The sequence below is a fragment of the Callithrix jacchus genome, chromosome 8 (assembly GCF_049354715.1).
Source record: "Callithrix jacchus isolate 240 chromosome 8, calJac240_pri, whole genome shotgun sequence".
NCBI classification, from domain to species: domain Eukaryota; kingdom Metazoa; phylum Chordata; class Mammalia; order Primates; family Cebidae; genus Callithrix; species Callithrix jacchus.
Genome location: NC_133509.1, coordinates 79,437,134 through 79,453,832, shown reverse-complemented (window position 1 = coordinate 79,453,832; position 16,699 = coordinate 79,437,134). Strand labels below are relative to the sequence as shown.

Here is a 16,699-nt window from a genome sequence, read left to right as displayed (position 1 = left end):
AAGGGTGTTTATAGAATTACAAAGAATTTTCCATACCTTTACCTTCACATTCAGTAGATAATCTAGTTAATTCTTTTGGACTCTTTTTCTATTCACTGTTTGGTCAGCAGGGGATGATTTCTTATTTCTATAAATTAATGGCTACCATAAAAATAAACTATCTGTTCTCCTTAACCCCAGCATGGGGTTAAGAAGGCATACTCAATTTCAATTACACGCTAATTAGTGATATAAACTACAGCCTAAATAATTTTTAAAAATCTGCAAAGTTCACAGTAAGAGAAAATCTGGGAGTCTTGCCTGCAAATAAAGGAGGTAGAAAAATGTTTATTAGCATGTTCAAGGTAGTCAAGATTTTAACAAACATATTAATCCTCACAACAACCCTGTGAGGTAGGTAAGTCCTTGTTTCATGATAAACTAGTATTCCAAATAAAGTGCAATAAATCTGCATTAGAAATAATTTTAACACCATTTATGTTTACTCTAATATTTGTGTTTTTGTATACTTCAATTCATGCAATCAGGTGTCCCCAGAAAAGTTTACTCTAAATTAAATCCTATTCAATTATACTTGGGAAACTATTTAAATAAATCTTGGGATAAAATTCTTTCTGTAAATCAGTTTGATATATAAAAAAGAACTTTCATAGTATTTGCTAAAGTGAGGCATTCTCAGTAATGTTTCACCCATATTCATTCATTCTTGGGTAAGTTTTCTGAACATGGCACCAAGCGCTTTAGCAACTCAGCAGATGGCAGTGATCTGTGCTGTCATGTAGAAGTTTCCAAATATACTGCAATTAATCTCAAAATGTAAACACTAAAATAAGTGTTGATAAATTTCAAAAAGTATTTTCCCTTGAAAATCTTTATTTTTCCCGTAAGTTGTAAAAAGAAGAGTGATCTTAAGGTCTTTATAAAGAAACATAATGTACTCATAACTATAAAATCCTAATGATTTGTATTGCAAATCAAAGCTTCACGTTATCAATCACTACTTATAAGGAAGCCAGCAGACATCACTCCAAAAATTTAAGTATTCTTTTCTCTGTGTCAATATAAAACTTCACTAGGAAAAGAAATACTTCCAGGCACCCATTTCTTCTTAAATATATATTTAAAGTGCATTTCTATTGTTAGTCCAACACTAGTGAACATCCAGTTGCCTAATAACATTTACAGTTGTTTTATCTGCAAAATATATTACAGAATTTCAAATTACATTTAAGAGAAACATTTAGAATAGTTATATAATCTGTTTGTAATAACTTGAATTAATCTTGGAAACTTAGCTTATCACTTAAAATCCACTGGTAGGTTTATAATACTTTAGGAAGTAAAGTAATTTGCCATTATAAATAAACACGTTAAGCTCAAAAAATTTCTCATACATTTTTTAAAAATTGCTGCAGGGACATTGGGCAAATCAAATTAATAAACTAAGCCATCCATAAATTGTACATTCAAATCCATACTAGTTCAAATAGTGCACTTTGGATTATAGTGAGGTAGGGCAAAGAAATATAGTTAGCTATATTTTAAACTATTAAATTATATAAACTGAAATACTGACTTTTACCTAGGTTTTACTTGGATATCCAAAAAGAAAAATTTTGAATTCAGATGACAAAATATTTCTTGAATTCAAGGACAGAATTGTAAAAATCTTTGAGGTACATATAAATAAAAAATACAAAGGCCACAAGATATATTTTATTTCAACATAAAATATGTTCATATAAAAATAACTCAGGAAATATAAAAAAAAGAAATACAAACATTTTTGCATAGATCCTCTATATAAAACATTTACCTGGGGTTAAACACTGAAAATACACCTCTGAAACTAGTATAGTTGAACTGTTTCCTTGGATACCAAGAATACACAAAATAAGCCCTTCATCTGGGGGAGCATGGGCAGGAGGGAAAACAACTTTTGGCCAACAGTCTATATTTATTTCTCTGTTGCTCGAATATAAACCAATGATGACAAGAGAAGAAACTCTGGGGGTTTATTTAACAAAATTAAATTCACATTTCTGAGCCCATCATAGTGCATCCAATGTCCATCAATCTGAAAAGCTGCAGAATAATGATGTTCCTCTTTGTTAAATAATGTGGCACCTTCCAATAAATACCTGCAAATTAAATAACATAGTATAGGAGAAAATTATAATACTTTGTTTTTAAGATAGATATTCCTTAAATTCTTAACTAAGGAATAAAATTGACATTGTATTCTGTTACCTGAAAAAGATATCCATCTCTATAAATCATGTAATATAATTGGAAATGTGGAAATTAAGAATTTTTTTTTTTTTTTTGAGATGGAGTCTCACTCTATCAACCAGCCTGGAGTGCAGTGGTGCCATCTTGGCTCACTGCAACCTCTGTCTCCCTGGGTTCAAGCAATTCTCCTGCCTCAGTCTCCTGAGTAGCTGGGACTACAGGCGTGTGTCACCATACCCGGCTAATTTTTTGTATTTTTAGTGGAGACGGGGTTTCACCATGTTGGTCAGGATGATCTCAATCTCCTGACTTCATGATCTGCCCGCCTCAGCCTTCCAAAGTTCTGGGATTACAGGCGTGAACCACCACAATTGGCCAGAATTTTTTAAAAACATATTTTAACAGATGAACTTATAACCTGCACGGTTCTTTTAAAAACATGTAAACATATACATAAGAAAACTTTTAAAGGGAAAATGTTAAAAGAAACCTTTATTTCCTGGTATGTATGCAGATATTTTTATTTATATTGACAAATAACATTTTATGATTAAATGATGACCACCTGCATACTACTACACACTTTTCTGACTTTAAATACAAGTATTAGCCAGTATGTGTCAGGAACAAAATACTGTGGTATTATTATACTATCCAGTATTATGTATCAGGAACTATCTTAAACGCTCAGTATGTATGAAATCTTTACAATAACTGCACTAGGTTGATACCATCATCTGTTTCATAGATAAGAAAAATGACATGTAGACTGGTTAAGTTGCTGGCCCAAGGTTAACTTATAAAAGATGGGGCTAGGATTTGAACCCAATTCTGTCTATTCTATAGTCCACATACCTGCCCACTATGTGCACTGCTAGTAACTGACTCCCTGTAATAGATTCTGATTCTATTCAGAATATGTAAATTTAGAGATAGATATGATTGTTTTCAAATATATATATATTTTTGAGATGGAGTTTTGCTCTTGTTGCTCAGGCTAGATTGCAATGGTGCAATCTCAGCTCACCACAACCTCCACCTCCTGGGTTCAAGCAATTCTCCTGCCTCAGCCTCCTGAGTAGGTGGTACTACAGGTGTGTGCCACCCCGCCTGGCTAATTTTTGTATTTTTAGTAGAGTCGGGGTTTCACCACGTTGGTCAGGCTGGTCTTGAACTCCTGACCTCGTGCTCCGCCCACCTCGGCATCCCAAAATGCTTCGATTACAGGTGTGAACCACCATGCCCAGCCTCAACAACATCTCTTAAGGGCTAGTCAAAATCATAATAGAATAATGGGATAAATTTTCATAATAGGATAATTGTTTTTATTAGTTTTACAAAGAAACAACAAAATAACACCCACTTGTGATCAGACAAATCCAAGTAATAGGGTACATATGCCAGATCTTCAGATTTCCAATGCTGCATATTTAAGACAACAAAAGGGGGTGCTCCATGGCAGAAAATTCGTTGGGAAAATTCTCTTAAGCCACCACACCTAAAATAGAAAACAGGTATGAACATTATTATACTTGGGACAAAGTTGCCTTTTAACACTTCTGAGTTGTCTTTATGACTTTAATTTTCTTATAATCATCTATTATAGGTATAGGTAACAGTATGGTTATATTAGTACCTTATATTACCTAATAGCTCTAGAAGTTTATAAGCTGTGTTCCTTATACTAGAAATGACGTATTAAAACTCCAGGAAATGCTAGCTATTTCTATATAAGTTTATGAAAGCGTAACTCTACAGAACTGATAGGAATGCTTTTGTATTTCTCTTTCTATGCTAGTTTCAAATAATGGCAGAAAGGGTAAATAATATGACTCTAATTGCTTCCTTTTGTCATTAGACTCTTTTATAAGCATGAACAAATTCTGCTTCCTCATAGAGGTATTATGTATATGGATCAGAATATAACAAATTCAATTATACAGTAAAATCTTGATTAACCGGAATGCTCAGGGTATAGTATTCTGGTTAACAGACATTATTAACTAAACCAAATTAACCAGAAAACCATCTGTTTCAGTATTTGTTGCTACAATATATTAGTTCACTTTCTAGACTTAATAGGTACAATTAACAGAACATAATTTTATCTTCTTTTGTAATTAATTAGCTATACTATCATCCTTCTAAATATTAATTCTCATTATACAATAATGTACTAACAGAAATTGTTAAGAAATTGGGATGAATATGTTCTGCTTCTCTGAACTCTTTTTTTACTAGGTCAAGTTTTTTAGTTGTCATTTACCTCTTTCTCCTAAATGAGGAATGCAGAAAAAAAATCCAGATAACTGAGGGTCCCGATTAGCTGGGTTCCGGTTAACCAAGGTTTTATTGTACCTACTCAGCAGTAAGGAAAAAAAAAAGAAAAGGTATTTGCTTTGTATTCATCAATCAGTGGTAGTACCATATTCTATGTAGTGATACTCCATAATAAACACTATAAAATGTCACAGTAAACTAGGTTTGCTAATAAGATCCATAAATTACTTCAAGGAGCACATCTGCCCAGGTTTCCTTATAAACACATACATACTGTCATTTTAAACGTCTGTCATGTCATATACTCACCCATGCTCTTCACACAGTTCAATCTTGGAACAGAATAACTCATCCACAGCCAGTCTTATCAAGTTTCCATGTGGAATTTCTTGAGGAGGACTATAATAATTATAAAATGCATGTAAGAGCTGCTTCAACATTTTACATCTTAATATATTGTTATAACACATTTTACAGCTCAATCCATTATTAGCAAAACCAATTATCCCAAGTACAGCCTCTATTACACATTTTGGAATTTCTTCCAGACAGTATAGAAATTAGTTGAACTCCATAAACACTAATGTATGAAATTTTCAAGGAAACATTCTTGTATAAACCATCCTGATATATCCAGTTGCTGCTACGTTAATCTAAAACATTTGTGAGAGGATTCAAATGAGGGAATCTGGTCTGGTGGAAGGAACTAGGACCCAGAATCAGGAGAGCAGCTGACTAGTTACCTGACTAAATGTAAGTTATAATCATTCTTGGCCTCAGGTACCTGATCTGTTAAAAAAATTTTTTTTCCTACATTACTTCAGAGGTTGTTTTAAATATAGGATTTTTAAAAAGTAGGCAGAAATTAAAAAGTTATAGAGTATGATGAAAAATATTTTATTAAATAGTATAAAATATAGAATTATAAATATTTCATTATAGTTTCAAAACATTTACAGATGAAAAGAAACTAGTTTTTAAAAAAACAAGGTATTAGGATGGGTCTGGTAGCTCACGCCTATAATCCCAGTACTTTGGAAAGGTGAGGCAGGTGAATCAGGAGTTCGAGACAGACCTGGGCAACAAAGCAAGACCCCGTCTCTACAAAAAACACAAAAATTAGCTGGCTGTGGTGGTGCATGCCTCTAGTCCCAGCTACTTGGGAGTGCTGAGACAGGACGATGACTTGAATCCAGGAAGTCGACACTGCAGTGATCCGTGAATGCACCACTACACTTCAGCCTGGGAGATGGAGTGAGACTCTGTCTCAAAAAATAAATAAGTAAGTTAGCTGGGCATGGTGGCATATGTCTGTAGTCCCAGCTACTGGAAAGGCTGAAGCGGCGAGGTATGAGGTAGGAGGATCACCTGAGCTCAGGAGTTCAAGGCTGTAGTGAGCTGTGATCATTGCAACACTTCTGAGTTGTCTTTATGACTTGAAAATCATTTACATTAATAGGTATTTCAAATTAGCAATACAGGAAAACAGACAAAGTATATTTCAGAGAAATGTGAGTTTAACGAATTAGGGTATGTAATGTACATTTCCAAATGGGAACAATCTATCAGGCTGTTTTTCTGGACGTGGGGCCAGATACCTTTCTGCCAACAATGTGTTTGGGTCTGTTTTTCTTCCACTGGCAATTATCCCCTTTCCAGCTCATGTCCCTTGGAGGCTTTAATGTTTCCCAACACTCCACTAGGGCTTGCCAGTTTGGATTCTGTCCCTATCATTTACTGAGCTGGAGATCTGCCTTTTCTCTGAAAGCCAAAAACACTCACCTGGGTCTTTGCACCTTTCCTAGTCAAAATAAAAGCTGCTTACATCCACATCTACATGTGAGATGCCAAGTTCTAGGTTTCTGTCTATAATTATGTCTTGGCCATGATAAGAAAGAATACTTTTAATTTTCTTATTCACGTGGAACTAGACCTTTTGACAGAGACCTATTCAAAGGGTGAAACATTCCAAAACAGTATTAAGTGCTCTTAGAGAGGTTAAATTTGTTACACTAAGTATCATCTATAGTCATATTAGTTAACTCAAGTAAAAGTAATACATTTTTCATATGGAGTAATTCATTACTTTGCTACTGACAAGGTTATCAGTTGGTTTTGTAAAGTAATTCTAAGATGTTTGGAGGTAATAGGCTGCAACACTGTTTTCAGGGGACCTGCAGAAGAGTCTTGCATTTGTGTGATTGCTTCATGTGTAAGTAATTACAAAGGCTCTATACTTTAACAAGTACTTTGGCAATACTGTCATTTGTCATCCAATGGGGACATATTTTGAGAAACGTATCCTTAGATGATTTCATAGTGTGTAAACATCATAGAGTGTGCTTACATAAACCTAGATGGTATAACCTTTTACACTCCTAGGCTATATGGTAAAGCCTATTACTTCTAGGTTACAAATCTGTACAGCACGTTATTATACTTAATCTTGTAGGCAATTTTAACAAAATGGTAAGTCTGTGTGTACCTAAACACAGAAGGGTACAATAAATACACACTGTCTTACAAAACAGCATGGCATATGTGGTCCTCTGTTTGCCCAAATGTCATTTCGGGGTACACAATTACGTATCTAAAGCAACATTCATTAAAAAAAGTAAAAGTGACGAAACAGCCGTTAGACCAACTTACTTTATATTAATTGTGCGCTGCTGATCTTCCTGCACTCGAGTTGGGCATCGCCAGTTGGAACAGTAACTCTCTTGAATGGTAGACATGAGATTTTCAAGATTTTTTGTAAAATTATCATGCTCATTCCCAAACAAATCAATTATTAATGAAGCTTTATGAACTTCAGATTTGTATTGCTGTTTTTCCATCTTGTCCCAAATCCAAAGTAGCTTCACAGTTGTAAAACTGTAGGTGTCCATTAAATAAAGAAAACAGTCTACAAACTCTCTACCAAAATGAAGAGAGAGTTCTCTGGGGAAATTTTCATTTTCATTAAGAATGACATATAATAACATCAAGAATCCATCTATGGTGCAGGTATTTTTCAGTCTTATTTCAACATAGAGTGGTGTACAGGATACTGCTTTGCGGCCAGCTTTTATAGTAAAAACACCCCCCCAAGGAAGAACAGGCCTCCAAAATGATCGATCTTGGTTATAGTTATTTTTAATTGATGCTTTGATCTCTTCAAACAGTGTCTTCATCCTACATTTTAAAGTTTAAAACAGAACTCATAAACTTGTGACTTTGTATATTAAAAGCATAATATATTTAAATGAAAATAATATATGTAAAGACTCAAATCAAATGTGGTTATTAGGCTTCTTAAAGTAGCCAAAAAATTTAAATGAGCCACTTTTCAGGCACTATGCATGCTTTCTGGAAAGGCCATTTAGGAAACTGCAGTCTTTTTTTGAGACATAGGTGGCCATTTTATAGACTTTATTGCATTGCAGATTTTATCTGTGATAGAGGAAAACCCTGTAATAAAAAAATCTTAAATGAAAATAAAGATACTAAAAACATAAACTAAATTTGAGTAGGCATATTCCTGATGTAAACCTCCTCCTTCTGCCAATACAGGGTGTGCTTCATTTTCTTGTTAATATGGGTGTTTCCACTTAAGAAATTTACAATGAGATCCTTAATTAGGGGTACAGAATAATAGCCATTCTGTAACCTTTATATTAACGATACTACATATTTTATCTGTTGTATAGAAAAACTATGTAAAAAAAAAGAGAACTGTTGCTATATAGGCTATGACTAATTCTGATGCTTACCTTCAAAAGACAGCGTGAGGAGTCATCACGAAATCTTAAGTGAATAGTAGCATAGCTAATATTGCTCTTTGCTTTGGGATTTTTATTTGCAACTCAGAATTGTGCTATTAAATGTGCAATTTATACTATAATTTTTAACTTTAGAGGGTATACTATCTGATTCAGAACTTGATAAATATCCTGATTATTCCCTATGCATGTTTTGAGAATGAACCAAAGCATCTGCCCTTTTGAAACTGGCACTCTTCCCCCAACCTTGAGTACTCCTAGGCATTTTGTTTTTAAAGCCATGGAGAGTATTTAAATAAATATGTTGTGTTACATTTATGTTATATAGCGCACATGTTTTTGAATGAAATGAGTTCTTTTTCAATTGTATTGAAAAAATTGCTTCGCCTTACTGGGGACAAGCAAATAAACTCAAAACATCATATTGTTTTCCAACATTACTTTTATAGAGAAGTTATGTTATGAAAAAATGCATCCGAGGAAGGCAAACAGAGAAATGAGTGATTGAGATCAGTGTCTTGTTTTGACCATTTTTTCAAGTGCTGCATCCTCCCAAACACAACATGAACTCAACCCTTAATAATGCTGCAGTCCTATGGTTTTATTTGCGTAAAGAAACTAAGTCCAAAACATTCTGCAACACGAGTATAATTTCACTTCTGCAATATATTAAACACACATGAACACAGTTTTCAGCTTGAAGCAAGATACTGTGCACTCTAAAATATCCAGTAACTATATTTAGTATGAAGTGTGGATGTTTATATCTACTTGGCCAACACGTTGATTCTAGTCAACCACTTAGGAATAAGAGGGTGTGGCAAATCTGTAACCTAGGAAAACGGAAACTCAGTTTCTTAATAGAAACTGACACGTTTTGCTAACAAAAATTAAAAAACAAAAAACGATTAGGCATTCGAATACTTTAAAAACGAAAATAACTTTATGGTTTACTTCCATTAACTTATAAAGAACTCTGTAGCAAGGTTTAAGATTGATTTAAGAGCCTGAGGTCAGATTCCTAAAATATTGCATTGGAAAGGAAGCATAAATCTCTAAGATATTTTCTTCAACTTATCTTTAGACACGACCAAATGAAGTGTAACTAGCTCTGTAAAGCAATAGTCACACTCTTAAGATAATTAAACTATAATGATATATATGGCAACTTACTTTAGTCTTTCTCTGGGAAAAACAGGAAGAGGGAAAATTTGGAAGAACTAGAGGATACTAGTTTCAGCATGAACTTGGTGATTTGTTCCAAAGTAAATTGCAATAAAAATGGAGGGGGTGGGGTGGGGAGAAATAATGGAAAGATAGCTGTAACGAGCTTTACTTAAAATTGTCTTCGCTGTTTAGCTAGGATCTGTATTGGAAAGACTAGAGGATTATTCCAGTGGCTTTATTTTCTAGACTCAACAGGCCCTCCAATTTGAATAAACTTGGAAAACTGACCTCTATTTCTCTGGCAAACATCTTTCTTTTGTGGTGACTTCTAACGGAGGCAATTGGTACCTCAAGCTGGCAGTGAGGACCCCACCACCTGCCCAGGGCATTGAACGCCGGACTCCCTAAGAACTCATGGGTTCTAAAGATCCCCTCAAATCAGCGCCCTAAATACACCTCCAAAAAACAGCCACGCGCTCCCGCTCCCAGCAGCGCAGGGCTTCGGGACTGGGACCAGGCGGGCGCCAGGCGTGCGCCCCCGGGGAGCCCCCACGCTCCGGCCACGCCCACCCTGGCCCTGGGCGGTCGCGCCCGGAAGGCCTGGCACTCGAGGCGGACAGGTCCCCAAGTCAGGGGCCCGCGAGTCGTCTGGGCGCCCCCGCCTCTATCAGGGCAGTGCCCCGCAGAGTGCCCAGGACTGCGGGCAAATGGGCTGGAGAGCCGGGCCGCGGAGCGTTCCCACACTGGTCAGTCTCCCTCCACCAGGAAGCCAACTCCTCGTACCTCCCCGGGGACCGAAAACCGCCGGTGCCGCCGCACCCGTCGCCGCCGCCGCTTGCTCATGGAGAGCCCGGGCTGCTGCCACCGCCGCCGCCGCCGCCGCCGCCGCCTCATCTACGAGCATCGCCGGCTGTCTCGGCCTCCCCTGGCTGAGTTCTGGTCTCTGGCACAGCGTCCATGGTATCCGCCGTGGAGGGAGCCACGGCAGCTCCAGCGCCCAGGCCCAATCCCGCTGGACCCACGGAGCCAGGACAGCGGGACACGTCGCTTCTTATTATGGAGGAAGATTAGGCATGACCTCCGCCCCCCTCCCCCAAACCCCCCCGTTTCCAGCCGCCTGACAGCGCTGCTGCGCAGGCGCGAAGACGCCTCAGCCTAACGTGCGTGTGTCGGTGTGTATACAGCATCCACATTCGTCCAATGGGAACCAGGATCAGGTGTAGGGGGCGGGACCTCGCAGAGAGGGGCGGTGTTCCAGTGTAAGGAGGTGGGTGGGGAAGCCGGAAGTGGGCAGGGTTTGCACGGAGGCGGAGCTTTATTGGCAAACCTGATGAGTTTTTTGAGGTTTGTACCATTTTAGGACTTGATTTTTAGTTTGCTTCTGGGTCTTGTTTTCTCAAATTCTTAACCAGAAAGAAAGCTTTGTTTTCCCAATAAATTACAGTTTTAAAAGCTTTTAAGTATATACTTAGCAAGCAGTTGAATTCCTATTAAATGCCAGCTTTAGTGTTCAAGTTAATTATTGGCCAATATACTGTAATTTACAGTGGAAGTTAATCCCATTTTTGAATAATTAGATTGCTTTAATTACATTGTAAAGTTGAAAAAGTTGAGTTTTGGAAATAATAAGGTCCCACACAGCAAGTGACAGAGCTGGAAATTAAAGTTAGAACAACTTAATGCTAGTTTGTGGGCTCAAACACCATTTCTGTTCATTAGGGCCTAGGTTTTGCATCTCCCATAAAGAGGCAAGCCCCCATATGGCTCTGCATCTGGAGAACACAGGCCACCCTGCAAAACTACCTCTACTTCCAAGTAGGCATGGAGATCTGGTTGAGATTTTCCCCATCTGGCCTTTCAACAAATAATGAGGGTCTGGAAAGTTAGCTCTAAACTTCAGAAAAAAGTTCACTCTCAATATTAAGCCTATCCTACAGGTAGAAAAGCCCTTTAAAAATGTTTGCAAATGTGAATTGTGTGTTTAATTATAAATCTCTCACAAGACATGGAGTTCATTTTATACTGATTAGGTCATTGTCTTCCTGAAAACAGCCATAATATGGTGGATGATACCATTTCTGGAAGAATAGTATTGAGATTGCTCATTAAACTCTGCAAGTCTCAGCTAGCTGGAGGAAGCATGAATTCCTTGAATACTTGGATAATGCACAAACTTCACTGAGGCTTTTAATTGAAATTTTCATTCTGCATCTTTTCCACTCTCTTCAAAATCTGACATGTGAGTTGCAGGGTTTTTTAAGATAGGTTAATTGGAGTATAATTGGCATAGAGTATATTTACAGTGTATAATTTTTATCAGTTTTGACATATGTATACCCCCTTGAAACCATCACTATGATCAAATGAGTATGCCCATCACCCTTAAGTTTCTACTTGCCTAATGCCCCCAACCCCACCGTTTTTTTTTTTAGAGACATAATCCTTATCTGTCACCCAGGTTGGAGTGCAGTCTCGGTTCACTGCAACCTCTGCCTCCTGGGTTTAAGATATTCTGGAATCTCAGCCTCCCAAGTAGCTGGGATTGCAGATCAGTATGCTTGGCTATTTTTTTTTTTTTTTTTGAAATAGAGTCTTGATGTATTGCCAAGGCAGGAGTGCAGTGGCATGATCTTGACTCATTGCAACTTCCACCTCCCCAGGTTTAAGTGATTCTCCTCTCTCAGCCTCCCGAGTAGCTGGGACTACAGGCGTGTGCCACCACACCCGGCCAATTTTTGTATTTTTAGTAGAAACGGGGTTTTACTTTGTTGGTCAGGCTAGTCTCAACCTCCTGACCTCAGGTGATCCACCCACCTTGGCCTCCGAAAGTGCTGGGATTACAGGTGTGAACCACAATGCTCAGCCTAATTTTTGTATTTTTAGTAGAGGCCGAGTTTCACCATGTTGACCAGGCTGGTTTTGAACTCCTGGCCTCAGGTGATCTGCCCACCTCAGCCTCCCAAAGTGCTGGGATTACAGACTTCAGCCACCGCACCTGGCCCTCGTTCTCTTGACACTGTATTTTGAAGAGAAGTTTTAACTTTTAATAAAGTTTAATTAATTTTTTATTTTATAGATTGCATTTTTAGTGTTATTTCTAAGACATTTTTGCCCACCCCAAGCTCACAAAGAAATAAAAGTTTTCTTATAAAATAAGAAACTTTTCTTATAAAATAAAAACTTTCTTATAGAAGTTTTACATTTTCAGGCTGTACATTTAGATCGATGATGCATTTTTGTTAACTTTCTTATATAGTTCGAGGCATGTATCCAAGTTCATATTTGTTGTATGGATTCCAAATCATTGTACTTTTTCCACTGGATTGCTTTTGTGCTTTTGTCAAAAATTAGTTGCCCAATACCATTTATAAACACTTTTCTTTTTGTCAATCATCAACCATATGTCAGACAGTATGCTAGCACTTGGAGATCTGTATCAATAAGTGTTCTTTGGTTGCAAGGACTAGAGACCAAATATTGTTAATTTAAATAGGAAATTTATCAGAAGGAGGGGAGATATAATAGAATTCAAGAAAGTTAAAATTTATTGGAAGGATGTGAGATATAATAGAATTAATTTAAAGAAAATTGAAGAAAAGAAAAAATGGCGGGGCATGGTGGCTTATGCCTGTAATCATAGCACTTTGGGAGGCTGAGACAAGAGGACTGCTTGAACCCAGGACTTACAGACCAGCCTGTGTGAGACTTCATTTCTACCAAAAATCAAAAATATTAGCTGGGTGTCATGGCATGTGCCTGTGGTTCCAGCAACTTCAGGGCTAGGGTGGGTTGATGGCTTGAGACCAGGAGGTCAAAGCTATAGTAAGCTTTAATCAAGCTACTGCACTCCAGCTTGGACAACAGAATGAGACTGTCTCAAAGAAAAAAGTAGAAAAGACAAGAGAAGACAAAAGACATGACCTTAATTGATAAATGGGGAGGTAGTTTCCCAAAGGACAATGAGGGCCTATTAACAGAAGAAGAAGAAATAGTGCTAGGGAGAAGTCTGCTACGGCAGTGTGTCCAAACTTTTAAAAAATCAATACATGGTAAATGATGAGAATTAGGCAATGTGTGAGGCTAAATTGATGGGTATGAGAAAGTGTCTATATGAGGTGTGGCAAAAAAATTTATTACATTTTCTTTATGTCATTGTAAGAACAAGCAAAGTATTAGGAATTATATGGAATGCTGAATTTATATAAAACTTCTCAATAAAATCCATCCCAAATTTGATAAATATGAGCTTATTTCCATGACATGATTTTAATTTCAAATCTTTACTCAAACCTAATTATAATATTATATACCTAAGGAAAAGTGTATATATTATGATTATACAGCTCAATGAATTTTCACAGTGAGCACACGTGATGTGTATTCCAGTTAAGTATACCTGCATAACAAATCATCCCACAAGGTAGTGGCTTAAAATAGCAATGTTTATTTTACTGATGAATTTGAAATTAGGCAAGGCTGAAATAGCTTGAAGGCTGGGAGCCTGGAATCTGAAGTCTTCTTCTGTATTAGTTTGTTCTTACATTGCCATAAGGAACTACCTGAGACTGGGTAATATATAAAGAAAAGAGGTTTAATTGGCTCACAGTTTTGCAGGCTGTACAGGAAGCTTGGCTGGGGAGGTCTTAAAAAAACACAATCATGGCAGAAGGCAAGGTGGGAGCAGGTACATCCTACATGGCTGGAGCAGGAAGAAGAGCGTGAAGGAGGAGGTGCTACACACTTTTAAACAACCAGACCTTGTGAGAACTCACACAAGAGTAGCAAGGGGAAAGTCTGCCTTATGATCCAATCACCTTCTACCAGGCCCCTCCTCCAGCACTGGGATTAACACTGGACATGGGATTTGGAAGGGGACACAAATCCAAACTATATCACCTTCACTCTTTGGCTGTTTGTACTACCTGTTTTCTGAGACTTTTGCTGTCTCTATGACCAGAATACTTACAAATGGCCTTTCCATGTGGCTCTGTGACTTTCTCACAGCATGGTGACTGGGTACTAAGGTGAATGTCCCAAGAAAGAGAGCCAGGTGGAAGCTCTATTGCATTTTCTTTTTCCTTTTTTTTTTTTTTTTTGAGATGGAGTCTTGCTCTGTTGCCAGGCTGAAGTGCAGTGGTGTGATCTCGGCTCACTGCAACCTCCACCTCCTGGGTTCAAGAGATTCAAGTATCTCAGCCTCCCAAGTAGCTGGGACTACAGGCATGCACCTCTGCACCAGGCTAATTTTTTGTATTTTAGTAGAGACGGGGTTTTACCATGTTAGCCAGGATGGTCTCAATCTCCTAACCTCATGATCCACTAACCTCGGCCTCCCAAAGTGCTGGGATTATAGGCATGAGCCATCGTGCACAGCCTGTATTGCCTTTTCTAACTGTATTAGTTTGTTCTCACATTGCTATAAAGAAATAGCTGAGACTGGATAATTTATAAGGAAAAGAGGTTAAATTGGCTTATAGTTCTACAAGCTGTATGATTCTGGCATCTGCTTTGCTTCTAGGGAGGCCTCAGGAAACATACAGTCATGGTGGAAGCGAGAAGGGGAAGCCAGCATGTCTTACATGGCCAGAACAGAACAAGAGAGCAGGGGGCGGTGCTACACACTTCTAAACAACCAGATCTTCAGAGAATTCTGTCATGAGAATAGCACCAAAGGGAGAAATTTGCCCCCATGATCCAGTCACCTCCCACCAGGCGCCACCTCCAACACTGGGGATTACAATTTGACATGAGATATGGGCAGGAATGCAAATCGAAACCCTGTCACTAACCTAGTAACCAAAGTCATGCCGTGTCAGTTCTGCTGCATTCTGTTTGCTAGAGGCGAGTCACTAAGGCCAGTCTATATTCAAGGGGAGGGATTTGGCTTCACCTTTTGATAGGCAGAGTGTCAGAGAATCTGTGGATATGTTTTAAAACCACCACACGTATGTAATAAGCTCCCAGATCAAAAAGCAGAACATTACCAGCACCCCAACCACCCTTTCCTTTCATTACCCCCCACCCCAAGAGTAACCATTATGCTGATTTCTAACAGCAGAGATTACTGTTGCCTGTTTTTGTATTTTATATAAATGGAATAATGAAACATGCTTTTATGAGTCTTATTTCTTTTCCTCAACATTGTTTGTGAGATTTCTTTATGTCGCTTTATGTGATTGTCCTTATTACTATTCTGTTTTGTAAATAGCACAAAATGTATCTGTCTAATTTTTTCTTGATAGGTGTTTGGGTAGTTTCTAGTTTTTGGCTGATATGAAGAGTTCTGATTTGAAATTCTAATACATGTCTTCTGGTATTATTTATATAACATATACATATGTATGTATTTCTGGGACATGTTTTTAGTACTTTTATATATGTAATACACATACATGTATATGCTGAGGTTCATGCAGAAGTGAAATTACTGAGTTTATGGTATTACATGTTCAACTTTAGAAGACACTGCTAAGCAGGTTTTCAAACTATGCCATCTGCAGTGAGAGATCATGAACAGGATTTCTTAATGCCAGGTTTTATGCTTGAAATGACTGACACAACCCCCTTTTAATATGTATTCATGATAATCTCCTTAAATTCTTGAAAGTTACCATTGACAGTAAGACTGGGCTCTGTTGGCTCTGTTGGTAGAATGTGGCTTCCTCAGCATGGTTGTCTTACACAGAAGCTCAGGGCTCTAACAGAGCAAGTATTTCAGTGAACAAGACCAGACACTGCATGCCCCTTTATGACTTAACTTTGAAGGCTAGCCCAGTCTTCATACCCATAAGTAGATATTGGCAAATAGCAGAAAATAGTTTGTTACTTTTTCTTCAATTGTCAGATAATCTTTTATTGTCATTAATAAGAATTCAGGCCAGTCACGGTGGCTCACACCTATAATCCCAGCACTTTGGGATGTCAAGGCGGGCAGATCACCTGAAGTCAGGAATTTGAGATCAGCCTGGCCAACATGGTGAAACCCCATCTCTACTAAAAATGCAAAAATTAGACAGGCTTGATGGCACACACCTGTAGTCCCAGCTACTTGGGAGGCTGAGGCATAAGAATTGCTTGAACGTGGGAGGCAGAGGTTGCACTGAGCCTAGATGGTGCCACTGCACTCTGGCCTGGGTGACGAAGCGAGACTGTCTCAAAAATTTTTTTTTACTCTAAATATAATAGCACCTTCACTGAGCAGTTTAAGGTTGAAATTCTTTGTAATAATGATAATGAGTTTAACTATCCATTCAAATTTT

At 37.8% G+C, this 16,699-nt stretch overlaps 2 protein-coding genes across 2 annotated transcripts; one reads left to right on the top strand and one right to left on the bottom strand.

Moving 5' to 3' along the window:
* Positions 1-301: 301 nt before the first annotated feature.
* DORIP1 (dopamine receptor interacting protein 1) lies at positions 302-10,468 on the bottom strand. Its single transcript, XM_002753856.7, has 5 exons — positions 10,224-10,468; positions 7,162-7,686; positions 4,822-4,911; positions 3,596-3,730; positions 302-2,141 (listed from the first exon to the last, which is right to left on the bottom strand). The coding sequence occupies exons 2-5, from the start codon at positions 7,683-7,685 to the stop codon at positions 1,958-1,960; spliced, it is 933 nt and encodes a 310-aa protein (XP_002753902.2). The 5' UTR covers position 7,686; positions 10,224-10,468; the 3' UTR covers positions 302-1,957.
* LOC128928958 (uncharacterized) lies at positions 9,515-15,546 on the top strand. Its single transcript, XM_078333176.1, has 3 exons — positions 9,515-9,538; positions 9,868-10,612; positions 14,959-15,546. The coding sequence occupies exons 1-2, from the start codon at positions 9,515-9,517 to the stop codon at positions 10,597-10,599; spliced, it is 756 nt and encodes a 251-aa protein (XP_078189302.1). The 3' UTR covers positions 10,600-10,612; positions 14,959-15,546.
* Positions 15,547-16,699: the final 1,153 nt, after the last annotated feature.

Coding starts and splice junctions, on each gene's coding strand:
- DORIP1 (XM_002753856.7), bottom strand. CDS start 7,685: ATGAAGACACTGTTTGAAGAGATCAAAGCATCAATTAAAAATAACTAT. Junction 4,912..7,161: donor CAGCGCACAATTAATATAAA/GTAAGTTGGTCT, acceptor TAATTATTATAG/TCCTCCTCAAGAAATTCCAC. Junction 3,731..4,821: donor GAACTGTGTGAAGAGCATGG/GTGAGTATATGA, acceptor TTTCTATTTTAG/GTGTGGTGGCTTAAGAGAAT.
- LOC128928958 (XM_078333176.1), top strand. CDS start 9,515: ATGAACTTGGTGATTTGTTCCAAA. Junction 9,539..9,867: donor ACTTGGTGATTTGTTCCAAA/GTAAATTGCAAT, acceptor TGGGTTCTAAAG/ATCCCCTCAAATCAGCGCCC.